The sequence below is a fragment of the Telmatherina bonti genome (genome assembly GCF_933228915.1).
Source record: "Telmatherina bonti genome assembly, chromosome: 22".
Taxonomy (NCBI): Eukaryota; Metazoa; Chordata; class Actinopteri; order Atheriniformes; family Telmatherinidae; genus Telmatherina; species Telmatherina bonti.
In genome coordinates this window covers 24396810-24411363 of record NC_136631.1, presented here as the reverse complement: position 1 = coordinate 24411363, position 14554 = coordinate 24396810, and the positions used below count along the sequence as shown (strand labels likewise).

Here is a 14554-nt window from a genome sequence, read left to right as displayed (position 1 = left end):
CAAATAGCTAAAATTCAAACCTTTTACAGAAATGTACAAGCTAGGTCTACGGCTTACATGAATTTCTATTATAAATCAGTCATCATGTGCGGGGAGTTTCCCAGCAGCCATTATACAGCAGTCCAGTACTGTATATGTGTCCTTGTTCGTGACCAGGTTCAGTTTTCCCCCAACTATGTGACTACTGAATCTTCTTTTTGTCTTAACACAATTACATAAATAAATCCCAAGACTGTCACGTCCGCAGTTATTGGAAAAAAAAAAAGGAGCTTTCTTCCACACAAGTCAAGTTTCCTTTGAAAAAGCGAAAATATTCAAGAAGAGGTTGCACCGATTTCGCTTGGTCTTTTGTTCAAATGCGCACATTTACAAATAAACTTGTCAAGTATTGACGGAGGAAAATGGGATTTGACTTTAAATAGAAGGAGATTTAAAAGATGGGTTACGCCTCCTGTCACCACGTCCTGCCGTACAACAGGGCTGAACACTGCAAGGCCGAGCCGTACTCTGCGCCGGGGGAGTTGAGGTGGGAGAGCCCGGCCACCTGGCTCTGCAGGGAGGGCGGACTGGAGGAGTGCGGTGCCAAGTCTGGGGAGTGGCCCGTGCTTCCCACCTGCTGGCTCTGATGCTGCGCGAGGCCGGACGTGTTGTTGGACATGATCATGACATTGCTCCCTTGCTGATGTTGCGTCTGCGTGGAAGACGTGGGCGTGTGACCACTGCCTTGGCACGGCTTGCCGTCCTTCACCAGCACCGGCACAGCCACCCTCCGCGGAGACTGTTGCTGCTGCTGCTGACAAGAGCCGCTGTCCTGCTGCAGCTGCTGCTGCGAGACTTTGTCTTTAGCCTGTCGCTTCATCTTATAGCGGTGATTCTGGAACCAGATTTTCACCTGGGTCGGGGTGAGGTGGATCATACTGGCTAAGTGCTCCCTTTCTGGTGCCGAAAGGTATTTCTGCTGTTTGAAGCGTCGCTCCAGCTCATAGACCTGCGCCTGGGAGAAAAGCACTCGCCGTTTCCTCCTAGGGGTGCTGGACAGGGATCCCATGCCTTTACTCACGTCCAGGGAGCTCAGGCTGCCCATACTGCCCATATTCATTCCCGACGACGAGCCCATGAAGCGTGATACTGAAAAACATATATATATATATATGTATAAATTTATAGATATAAAAGAACTGCAATGAAACACTGATTTTCTTTGCAAGAAATCGCTTGTAAATATGAATGTTTACATTTATGTTATGGAGGTTAATAGTTAAGGCTATGTTAGCTACTTTAATGAGGTTGAAGTAAATATAACGATGTCAACTATATAAACCTCAACATATATATATATATATATATATATATATATATATATATATATATATATATATATATATATATATATATATATATATATATATATATATGAACTACATTTGAAACGTGCATGGCCAAAATTCTCCAATATCCACAAAATAAGTCATTATAAATTATCATTTGTGAACAGCTTGGTACAACATGTACATAACTAACGAAATAGTCGAGATGGTATTTTAAATAAATGTATAGTTGATTCAGTAACACTTCTGGCGTAAGATTTTATCCAGATGTTGCACTTTCACTGCTTTAAAGTTGTAGGTCTTCATGAGGTATTTTATGAAAACGAATTTTTAAGTTTCAGTTTCAAAACTGAAATACTATTTCATGCAAAACAAACATATTACTAAATAGAAAGAAAGAAAGAAACAGGTGATAAAACCTGGATGTGACAGATTACGCACTGACGCAAGAGCAATTGCTCAAACTGGAATCAAGGTGCAGGTGCTGGTTACTCACTGGTGGAGAAACGCGGGTCTGGGTTGGCTCCGTACCAGCCGGTGGCCGTGGCGCTGCCCCTCATGCCGTCCTGGTAGGACGGCAGGTCGCCCATGTTGCCCAGGTTGCCGTTACAGTAGCCTCCCATAGCGGTGTGTGACAGCTGAGAAACACCTGCCGCAGTCATGTGGTAAGCCGCAGACACAGTCCCATTATGACCCATGTGGTGCTGCTGCATCGCCGCCTGAGAGACCTGCGGCTGCCGGTAAGAAGTGAGAGGTGCCCCCAAGTTGTTATTCTCCATACTTACTTTCTTATAGCTCTCCTCAAGGGGACTCAAGATATCGGAAACAGAAAAAGGAGTCGTATGCTTAGGGCTCATCGACATTGTTCTGTGGCTGGAGAGGGAGAAATTAGAAGGCAAGGCAATCTCTCCTTCTCTCTCCCCCCTTCTTTTTTTTTTTTTTTTGGCCAAAGCCCCTCTGGTTCCTGTTGTCTCAACGTCGATCCTGGTAGATGAACACGTAGGAGAACGCCTCAAGTCCGCCTTAATTGGATTGAGTGGGAGCTTGGTACTGGCTTTGGTTTGTTTTAGCCGGGTGCCAGGTTTAAGGCTACCATCAGAGGCGGGGCATCGGCAACAATACAAAACAGCTCTCGCCTTCTTTCTCTGAACGCAATTTCACTAAGAAGACATGTGCTCCCCTCCCACTAACAATAACAGAAGCGCTGTGCATGATCAGAAATGTTCCTCCCGCTTGCAGCAGCTTGTGCTTGTGGAGTCTGGGACTTGTTGCTTGCTTGCTAATAAACACACGGCTGCACCTCGGGATTGCAGTGACCACAATACACTTTATTAACTGTAGTGATGTTTACGAGGGCCTCTTGATGAAAGGAGGCCTATATGGACTTGAGAGTTGGAGAACCACTCCTCAGTTCAACTACTGACTTTTAATGGCCACGAGAGGCCTCCAGTGATTGCAGGATTGTTTGTGTTATGCCTTATCGTACTCAGACATGCAAAAGTGCACTTGCAAGGAGGGGTAAAAAAAGACTGATACTGATAAGTAAATAAATACACATCCGCATGTTAAGTGGCTGCGTAAATGATTAACCCCCTTCGCTCTATTTTTTTTCCCTCTTTTCATATCACTGGATCCAAGCAGCGTGTTACCTAAATTCAGATGAACACTCTCTAGAAAAGGGGGGAAATCGAGTCTGGAGGAGGAGAGGCTCTCATGTGAAGTTAACGGTGTTCAAGTAGCTACTCTCCCGCAGCACAACGCCAGGTAGCCCTCAGTAGCATCTTGCTTTAATGCTCAAGGAGCGATTACAGTTTAACCCTGGCGTGTGTAAAATTTTACGCACAGAAGCAAGACAACGATTTGCGCGGTTTTTTTCCCCAGCCAGTTTTAAAGTCAAGGAATGAAGAAGTGTGTGAGTTTGATTTAAACCAAAAATATTATTATGATGATTTTTTTTTTTTACTGCTATTTCAAAGCATCATCATCATCATCATTATTAATTTGTATCAGATTTTTCTTTTAATAAAATTCTAGATGTCGTTTTTAGCTTGTTTAAACATTTCTACCCCAAACGATTTCATTTTGCAATTTTTTTTAAATTCACATTTCTATACTTGTGTATAAAAATTAACATAAAACATTTAAAAAAAAACAAAAAAAAAAAACAACAAAAAAAAAAACTGAGTGGGTCGCATCGGAGCTGGATAAATAAAGCAAATAATAACAATATTTTGGTTTTGTTGGTCCGGGATGTGATTGTTGGAGCAGCAGCAGATGAACCTGTTATGTAGGAGCCATTGATCTGTCTGAAGCCAACCTGAGATGGAAAAAAGAAAGAAAAAGAATAAAAAAAAATAAAAATAAAAAAACAAACTATTAAAAAAAACACACCAGTTGCTTTGTTTTGCCAAATTATGGTCAAATATAATTCATGTGATAGTTCACCGTAAACAACAAAATATCAAACTCCAGCTAGAGACTGTTTGTAGTTTGCCTGCAATAACATGTAGATCACCAAGTTTGTAGGGATTACCAACCACAGCCATGGATTCCACTGCCTGTCTGCATGTTTTCATGTCAATTCAAAGAGCCTCATACAATATACACACCTCAACATTCACCCTCTTGCCTGCAATTAGGCACAGCTTTGATATATATATATATATATATATATATATATATATATATATATATATATATATATATATATATATATATATAAACATATAGTTGAAACCTATAAATACCACCAAACATAAATTACAAGCATTACAAAAAAAAAAAAAAATCGCAAACCCATAAGAAAACCTGGTAAATGAAATTACAGCATCCTTCTGCATCCAAATTAAATCTCTCCTATATGCATTCCTTAATTAGAGAATTTCGCAAGACATTCTTAATCATCTAAATCAGTACATTTCCCCCCGTTCTGCCACCAGGCTATTATGGTCAATTAGCGGCAATTAGTCCAAATGTTCCGGCTAATTCCTCAGAATAATGAGGACACTGAAGTGGCGGGTATGAGGCTACCGAGCCTTTGTTATGGAGGTTGCTGTTTATGAACTGATTGGTACATGATATAAAGACAGCTAAAATAACTATAAAATAAAATACAGGAAAAAGTTGATTTTGTTTTACCAATATTTATTTGATGTCTTTAGAAAAACTGCTCACAAAGAAAAATGGGTACAAAAATCAATAAAAGTTGTTTTATTTAAAGATAGTTTATTTTTGGTATTTCATTATTTGATGTAACGTTCCTATATCACGCTTGCTGGTGCGAAAAGTAGGCTAAAAAAGCGTTTTTATAGTGGCATCATAACTACATGAGCTCACTCAGACAGCTCTGCCAGGATCCTATTAATTTTATTTTTATCACTTTAGATTATTCAATACGGAAAAAGCTACATAACAGAAACAAATAAGTGAGAAGTGGATGTAAAATATGAAATAGTATGTTTTAGTTAAAAAAAAAAAAAAACAACAACAAAAAGAAAAACAAACAAATAAGCAAACAAAAGAAAAAATAAACGCCAAACTTGCTCTCGGGAACCTGCCATAAAACCTTTCTCACGCATGACGTCACATCACACAGCCACAACGAGCCATGTTTCCACAGAACACGCAGAAATCATGACAGAAGTGGGTTTTCAGGCAAGCGCGGCCCCATGTGGATCAGCGGGCTCTCTTCACCCGAAGAACTCCAGTTTTTCCTCCAAGAGGCCAGTCGGAGTTTCCTCCCTGATACTGTGTATTATTCTGCCATCAAGTGGAGAGTTGTGTAACCGTCACCGGTGACCCTTCTCACACTCGGCAAGTTAACTGAAGGTAAGTAAATCACCAGCAAGTCATCCAGTTTTCATACATGTAACCCAGAGGTGTCCAGCTTTGGTTTTCAAGGGTCACAATTTTGCAGGTTTTCCATGTATTCCTGCTCCAACACACCTGACTCAAACGAATCAGTCATTGTGCAGAACTTGTTGGACACATTTGTGTGTTGGAACAGGAATACATGGAAAACCTGCAGGACAGCGGCTGTCCAGGACTGACTTTGGACTCCCCCAATTCTAATAAAGATATGTCTTCTTTTATTCTTCTTGTTTATCACTGAGTAATAGGCTACTTGGGAATTACATTTTTATGTATAAGACTAAGTAAACTCAAAAAGTATGGAAACTTGTGTTCAGCTAATTGTTTTCCCCTTTAATTCTTGTTGCATTACAATGTGGAAAAACCTGATTGGTCACATTTACAGCAGGAATAAGTTGAAAGTATCATACTTCAGCAAAGGTGCAGAAGAAATTTACTTATCATTTTCAACATACATAATGCCCATTTACTGGAGAGCAGTCACATGACTTTACCAAATTATAATAAGACCATTCATTTTAATCATCAGTCAACATTATAACAGGTAGCTATCCATCACACTGCTTACAACTATGAAAGGTGGATTTTTGGTGTTATGAGGGTTTCTAAAAAAAAATGTTTTGCTAAACATGTGTTTCCTCACATGAGGAGCTCTGAAAGTAGAGGTTATCATGGATGACATTCACATTTTATCATTCATTATTAAACCAATTGTTATCAGTCATAACAATGACAAAATAAAATAAATTAAACAAGAGAAACGTTGAGACATGCTGGGTTGTATGACTGGAAAAAGGTAAGTTACAATTTATTTCAAATGTTTATGTTTTACTGAAATCTTAGACACTTTTTCATTTGAATTGTTTCATTGTTGTTTCATATGAATCAACCAAATAAATCAAATCAAGTATTTTTAATCATTTCAACTCTTAAGCTCTTAAAGAAAAATTAAAATTACAACGTTGGATGCACTGCAGAATTTATTTATATAGATTAGCATTATTTACAAATAGATTAGATTAGGGGTCATCAACCCCAGTCGTCCAGAGGTACGATCCGGCAGGTTTTAGTGTTTCCCTGCTGCAACACACCTGGCCCAAACTAGTGACTCATTACCAGGCAGGTGCAGAAGATGAGATCAAGTTGTTAGAGAACTTTTTCATTTGAATCAAGTTTGTTGGACTAGGGAAACATTATAACCTGCAGAAGGGTAGCTAGCGGCTGCACGGTGGCCTCACAGCAAGAAGGTCGCTGGTTCGATCCTCGACTGGGGCAAGGCTCGGACTGTGGTCTTTTTGTGTGGAGTTTGCATGTTCTCCCCGAGAACTTGGGTGCTCTTGGGGTACTCTGGCTTTCTCCTACCATCCAAAGACATGCATGTTAGGTTAGTTGGTTACTCTAAATTGCCCACAGGAATGAGTGTGCACGTGAGTGGTTGTTTGTCTCTGTATGGCCCTGAAATGGACTTGCGAACTGTCCAGGGTGTACCCTGCCTTTTGCCCGCAACTCTTCATTGGACTGAGTGGTTAAAGAGGAGAGAGAGAGAATGGTAGCTATCCAGGACTAGAGCTGGTGGCCCCTGGATTAAGTTATATCTACTAACAGGAAAAGCACTCGCAGATTGCAGACTCACAATTCCTGGATCCACCTGTATCACCAGCCAAATTAAATCAGTTCTTCCTTTTCACATTTCCAACAACTCCTGCAAATTTAATTAAAATCCGTCCACAACTTGTTATCTCGAACACAAACAGATAAAACCTGGTAAAAACATAAACCTCCTTGGCGGAGGTAAATATATTACATTAAAACAAATGTTTTACTGTGAAAACTGGAACTGACTTATTGAATATTTTTATGTTCAGTATGTGAAAGTTTATTTTTATCATGATCAAATTCATCAATCAACTGAACTCCAACAAGAGAATTGCAGGGGATTTTGGGACATTATTGGGGGGAACTGATCATTCATTTGGCTGTAGTTCCTTCCACAGAAGCACAACTTCTGCATGGCTGCAAAGGAGACGAAGCTGTCTTTCCAGTCACATGTAATACAACACCATTTGGTTTATCAAAGTGGACAAATCATTGCCCAGACCCAAATTTACGTACTTCTCGTGTTAAGTTTAGGCACAAGAAGTAAGTTGGTGACAATGACTCACTAATGTTCAATGAAATGACTAATTTTCTCATAAACCATCCTCACCTGAGCATTTTCTTTAAAAAAAAAAAAGAAAAAAAAAGTGTGTGTACTGTGGTGGACAAAAGTTAAAATTGCACCAATTTCTAATATACCTAAACTAACAATTCTGGCTTTTATATGCTGAAGTTTAACTTATACAGAATGTGAGTGAATGGGGAATTAATAACTTTTGCACATTGCTTTTTATGTGCTTTGAAGAACTAAAACCTAATAATCAGTGCTAACTCTGCTATACAGTATAGACTTTTTAGAGAGTTGTTCTTTACTTGACTTTTACTTTGTTACATCTGACAAAATATTTTTTTCTTTTCTTTTTTTTTACTTTTAAAAACATTTATTTAGCTGGGAGTGATGATAGTTAAGCAGATTAATGTTGTGTAAATCACAAGACAAGATGAGATATACAGTTATAGGAAAGAGTAAATGCATCAAAAGTAACTCCATTATGTTCAGCAACTAAGTGAAAAATTATTGATTTTGTTCTTTCTAGTTTCATCATCTGTTATTTTAATTATGCAATTTTACTAAATCCAAGTATTTTTTATTTTCTCCTTCGGTTACAATAATAAAGTATCTGCAAATATTTATACCTCTACTTAAATAAGTTAAACAGGATTTCATATATGAGAAGAAATTGTGTACTCTAGTTTATTGTCATCCATGGTGCATTATGTATTCTGGTTTTACCCCCCACAGGATATTCTGGGGGGGGATAAAAGAGAGAGATAAAGAGAAAAAGAAAGAAGCTCAGTGTATCAGGAAATGTCCCTCAGCAGTCTAAACCTATAGCAGCATAACTAAGGGATGCTAACCATCCCTAGCTATAGGACTTATAAAAAAGATAAGTCTTCAGCCTAGTCTTAAAGGTGGGGAGGGTGTCTGCTTCCCTAACACTAACTGGGAGCTTATTCCATAAGAGAGGGGCCTGATAACCGAAGGCTCTGCCTCCTGCTCGGCTCTTTGAGACTCTAGGAACCACAAGTAAGCCTGCAGTCTGCGAACGAAGTACTCTGCTTGGTATATAAGGAACAATGAGGTCTTTGATATATAGTGGTGCCTGGTTGTGGAGGGCTTTATATGTAAGGAGAAGGATTTTAAATTCTAGATTCAACAGGCAGCCAATGAAGAGAGGCTAAAACTGGAGAAATATGATCTCTCATGCTGGTTGTGGTCAGGACTCTGGCTGCAGAATTCTGGATCAGCTGAAGGCTTTTCAGGGCATATTTAGGACAGCCCAGTAATAGAGAGTTACAGTAATCTAGTCTCGAAGTAACAAAAGCGTGAACCAGTTTTTCTGCATCACTCTGAGACAGAATGTCCATAATTTTGGCTATATTACGTAAATGAAAGAAGGCTGTTTTAGTAACCTGCTTGATATGTGGGCCAAAGGACAGGTCAGGGTCAAATATTACTCCAAGGTTTCTCACTGTAGCACTGGAAGCTAAAGTAATGCCATCCAGGTTCATTACAAAACCGGAAAATTTAGCTCTGAGTTTTTCAGATCCAACGAGAATTACTTCAGTCTTATCTGAGTTTAAGAGGAGAAAATTTCTAGACATCCAAGTCTTTATGTCTATGAGACAATTTTGTAGCCTATTGGGCTGATTTGTTTCATCTGGTTTAAAGGATAAGTATAGCTGAGTATCATCTGCATAACAATGAAAGTTTATTCCATGCTGTCTAATAATTTTGCCTAAAGGGAGCATATATAGCGTGAAGTACAGAACCTTGAGGAACTCCATGACTTACTGTAGTTTGGGAGGAGGACTTGTCATTTACATGAACAAACTGAAGTCTATCAGATAAATATGATTTAAACCAGCTTAACGCTGTACCTGTAATTCCAATCACCTGTTCTAGTCTTTGTAACAGAATGTTATGATCGACTGTATCAAATGCAGCACTAAGATCAAGCAAGATAAGTACGGACACAAGTCCTTTGTCTGAGGCCATAAGAAGGTCATTAGTAACTTTCACCAATGCTGTCTCAGTACTATGATGAGCTCTAAAGCCTGACTGAAACTCCTCGCATAAATTATTTCTGCTCAGGTGGGCATGTAGCTGAGCGGAAACTATTTTCTCCAGAATTTTGGACATAAACGGGAGATTAGATATAGGTCTATAATTTGCTATCACCTCTGGATCCAGAGATTGCTTTTTAAGTAAAGGCTTGATTACAGCAGTTTTAAATGATTGTGGTACATATCCTGTCACTAAAGACATATTGATAAGATTTAGTAGTGATGTATTAATTAAAGGGAAAATGTCCTTAAAGAGGCTCGTTGGGAGAGGGTCTAAGATACAGGTGGATGGTTTAGATGAAGCTATTATTTTAGTTAATTCAGAGGGTTGGACAGGACAGAAACTATTTAGACACAAGTCAGATCCTGGTTCTAAGGATGCTTCGGAGACCACAACAGGCTCAACATTATAGGTAGAAGGAAGAGTATTGTGAATTTGATCTCTAATAGTGTCAATTTTATTCCTGAAAAAATACATGAAATCATCACAGCTAAGTGAGAAAGGAATACATGGCTCCACAGCGCTCCACAGCAATCATTGGATTGTAAAGTATTATGTAAAGTATTACGCTGCCTCCATGTGATCATTTAATCTAATGTAATTTAAACATTTTACCAGGGATGAAAGATAATAAAGTGATAAGTCATGTGATGTGTTAAGTACAAAAAACAGATTATTTGTATGTCACAAATTTCTACACAGCTTTTTACTTTTTCCTGCAGTGCATGCATGTGCAAACGTAGTGGGGACTTTTCAAAGGGAGCTTTTAGCCCAGAAAACATATGACACATCTCAAATATGCATGAATCCAAGTAGCGACTTACATAGCTGAAAGTAAACAATAAGTTCAGTCCGAATTTTCAAGTTGTATAAAACAATCAAGAGCTTGATCGGTTTGTAAAATAATCAGTTATTGTGGATTGGTGCAAAGTAGTTTGGAAATTACTCAATGTCAGCAGTAATAACACGTTTAAGGGACAGATGGAAAGAACACGGTGTAAAATACAGGTGAAGAAATTCCAAATACTATTAATTTTAACACTTAAAGTTCATTCTTTTGTGTCTAGTCTGAAGTAAACTTAGTGATTTCAGTACTTTTATTTAAATAAAGGATGTAAATACTTTACTAGAGCTTTATGATGGCCAGAATAAAAGCTACTATGTTATATTGACAGTAACAAATCTTGAACTTATGTAATTACTATTATACAAAGTGTGCACGGTATTTAGAACATGACAGCTAATGCTCATCACATCAAATCTTAATTAAAAGGGATGTGTCTTGGAGTTAGGACCATGATTTATCTGAATATTATTTAAATGGAAATATATTATCTGCACAATGAGGTAATTCTTTTTTTTTTTTTTTTTGCTTTTAAAGTTACTGTTTGTGATACACCAATATTTCTTTAGGTGTTAAATTCTGTTGATTAAAAATTACAACAAATAACCAAGAATTCACATATTTAGGTCAAGGTCAACAATGAGATAGAGAAATGTCTTAAATAGGCATCAAAGAAAGTTCTGTATGGGGACTTTTGACTTCTGTAATCAGTTTAAGGTTTACATGGATTTAATCAACCCCTGCGATGGACTGGCAACCTGTCCAGCGTGTTTTCCACCGCTCATCCAATGATTGCTGGGATAAGTTCCAGCTTCCCAAACTTTTCTAAAAAACTCATATTCAGTTCACAGTTTCAAAGACTATCTAGAAGCCCATTATTAACTTAACTTCTCAGCAACTTTCCTTCTGATATTTTCTTATGTTTTCTACTTCTACATAAACTCCTTTATTAATCTGTTTGGATTTTGACATGTATTGTATATGTTGCACTTTCTTTTCTCATCCAGGTCTTTTTCTGTTCTGTATATAATAAATGCATTGACTAATGTTCCTGTTTGAAATTCCTAATGTATTGGAAGCGTTATCTTTTTAACTATGTTGCAAAAAATAAAAAAATAAAAAAATGAGGGAATTAGGCAAAAACATAAACAACAAATTCACAATCTGCTGTAATTATGTAAAATAATAGTTGTTAGCTCAACACGTAAAGATTCTTTATAGCCTTCAGCAAGTGGCCGTTTAAATGTTTATTGTTTGCAAATGTGCTTACGCAAACTCTAAAACTCTGAGGAAGATCTTCAGCTTTTACATGCACTTCTTTTTGCAAAAATGTAAAAAGATCAGTGTTTCTTACTCTGCTGATAATTATCATTAATAATAATAATTCAACTTTTTTTTCTTCCATTCCAAAGTTGCAGCTCAACAAATCTCCTCCTGTGGCCTAGTTTATGTGCACCTTATAGCTTTCTAGGGGCCCCTGGGCCCAGCCAGTGAGTAAAACTATAGGATGGGCAGGCCAACACAAGCTCAAACTTTGCAGACAATTCTTCTGACCAACTTAAAAAACCAATGGCAACCTCTAAAAGCCTGTCTTTGTCACCCTTAAACCCCCAAGATGCTCTAAAACACCATTGTCCAGTTTAACCTCATAAATTTGTCGCAGGGACTGATTAAACATCACGGGAATTGAAAACACTAAAGATTTTGTCTCCGTCTCTTTTGGATGAGCTACAATGGCCCATTCACAGAGAGACACCCAGACAAAAAGAGTGTTTAAGGGGAGATGCAGCAAGCTGAGGGGTTTGGCCAGTCCCCTCCATATGTGATACAAGGTGGCCTCAGTGAGGCGGACAAAGGACCAGGTGACAGGGACGATAGGCTGCAGGGTCACAGGATGAGCAAACAACATTCTAGGGGGCGGGAAAGCAGTGGACCCCGCTTAGTCACTGACATGATTTTACACACTGAAGTATATTTTTCATGTTAGGATAATTCAAATCTGTGACGACGCAACCTTAAGATAAGGCTGAAAATCAGTCATCTGTTGAAATATCCAAGAACGTGATGGTTGGAATTAATGACATCAATGAGGATTTCATTAAAGAGATGTCTGAATTTACTAAATTATAAACTCTGGCATATGTACCAAAATGATCAATAACAAGAGTCTTTTTATGCTACATGACAGATAAGAAACTTTGTGCTTAAAGAAAGTTGATTATCTGCAGTCACACCCTTTTCAAACAGGCACTCCAGTATTTCCAGATAATACTAAAAGCGGCATTAAGCACATTTTTCTCAGAAGAACAAAGGTAAAAGTAAAAGCAGCTTATTTGTCCCAGACAACAGGGTGCTGTGGTGAATGTTTACTGGGTTTTCTTGTGCTTAATCAAATCCAGTCCTTTCACAGCTTTTTTTTTTTTTTTTTTTTGCACATTACTGTTTTTTTTGTTTTTTTTTTTAACATTATAATAGACCCTTTCATGAACAGAAAAATAGTTCAGGTAAATTCAACATTTCAAGACAAAATATGCAATAAAAAGGACAATTGTGGAGAAATAAAAATATTTGGACATTATTCTATTTTTACTTGCTGTGGTATTTAAAAAAAAGTATAAAATGGCACAAATGGGGCTTTCAAAAAACACATTACACTGGCAAACATGTAGTTCAAAATTGAGAGATTTTATTGACAATTTTTTTTTTTACAAAATGAAACATAAAACCCTTTAAAAAGTCTCATCCAAGACTACAACAAAAACTCACTTTTCTTTTCTTAATAGTTTCAAGTTAATGGTAGCTTTGTTGGAACTGTAGCTGCCTAATGCAGCCAACTGGACCTAATATTTCCCCCAACAAATCATATATACAAATAGTCTGCCTTATTTTCTTTAAAAAACACAAAAGAATCATCATACTATATAATAAAAACTTCAACAGGCTGCACCAGTAAGCCTTGCGGAAAAAAAATAATAAAAGAAATAGTTCCAGACAACACAAAATGGCCAAATAAAATGTGCAAAATATCCTTCATTCTAAAGTGGAAATCTAAATATTTAAGTTGCTCAAAACTTTTGTAAAACATTTAGAAAACATTTGATGCCATTCTAAATGAGTTTGTGCATTGACACGAGGCCTTCACGTGAATGAATTAAACGGGATCAAACGCTCCAAAAGTCCCTCCAGGCGAATCTGGAGGCCGCAGCGGCCGGAAAGTGCTGCTGGTACCTTGGAGGAAAAGCGAGAGGAGAGGGATGCTGAAGAGCAGGGTAGACCAAGGGGAAGGGTACCGCCTGAGAAGAGGACGAAGAAGGTAAACAGCCAGCCTTCTCCGAGTCAAGTAAGCAGGTGTGAAAAGGCTTCCCGTCCCGCACCAGGATGGGAACAACGACCCTGCGCAGCACCGGAGGAGGCAGAATTTCCACATCCTGCAGCGCGCCTTCTGCTCGGCCTCGCTTCATCTTGTATCGGTGGTTCTGGAACCAGATCTTCACCTGTGTTGGAGTGAGGCTGAGGTGCCGGGCCAGCTGCTCCCTCTCCGGGCCTGACAGGTAGCGCTGCTGGCGGAAGCGCCTCTCGAGCTCCAGGGTCTGAGCCTTGGAGAACAGAACGCGGCGCTTCTTAGTCTTCTTGCACCTCTCCGGCTCCGAGTCCAAAGATGAGTCGTCGGGCTTGGTAGAGTCGGGGGAGGCTTCAAAACTCCCCTCATCAGACGCTGTGGAAAATAAGTAATGCTCCATATTAGAATGGCTAAGGTACTTTTTAACATCATTTTGTCACGTTCTCAAATCAGATTATTCTACTGAAGGGCGGTGCAGTCATTTCTTCTAATCTAACTTCAAAATTAAAATATTTATTATATAAATTATTAGCGTTGTGTGGCTTTAATAATACACTTACATATGCAAGGGCTCTGGTCGCAGTCCATCCAGGAGGTGTAGGGAGAGCTGGAGGAGTAAGTGGAGTAAACCTTGGAGGACCGCGCTGCTGACTCCGCATCCTGTTCAGGCAAATCCAGGATGCTCCTGACGGAAAAACTGAACTTGGTTGGTGCAGTCATCGCGTCCCTTCCGCGTAAAAGCAAACAAGCATTCAAAGCAGATCGATCCAGGAAAGAAAACGCAACGCATCCACTTTACGCACTGTCCAAACAGCAACGTAGAAGCTCAGTGTTGACACAAACAGCACTTCATGAGCTGCAAACACCAGGCTGCTCGCTTTTAAACCTCCTCCCTCGCTGAGTACCTGAATGACTGGAGTGCTGTCCCCCAATGGTGGTTAGGTGTG

The 14554-nt window shown here is 38.8% G+C and overlaps 2 protein-coding genes across 2 annotated transcripts; both read right to left on the bottom strand.

Annotated features, from left to right (window-relative positions):
• Positions 1-454: 454 nt before the first annotated feature.
• On the bottom strand, positions 455-2191 carry nkx2.1 (NK2 homeobox 1; the record flags this gene model as incomplete). Its single annotated transcript, XM_079262692.1, has 2 exons — positions 455-1128; positions 1825-2191. The coding sequence occupies 2 exons, from the start codon at positions 2189-2191 to the stop codon at positions 455-457; spliced, it is 1041 nt and encodes a 346-aa protein (XP_079118818.1).
• An 11237-nt stretch (positions 2192-13428) lies between these two features.
• nkx2.9 (NK2 transcription factor related, locus 9) lies at positions 13429-14327 on the bottom strand (the record flags this gene model as incomplete). Its single annotated transcript, XM_079261638.1, has 2 exons — positions 13429-13982; positions 14168-14327. The coding sequence occupies 2 exons, from the start codon at positions 14325-14327 to the stop codon at positions 13429-13431; spliced, it is 714 nt and encodes a 237-aa protein (XP_079117764.1).
• Positions 14328-14554: the final 227 nt, after the last annotated feature.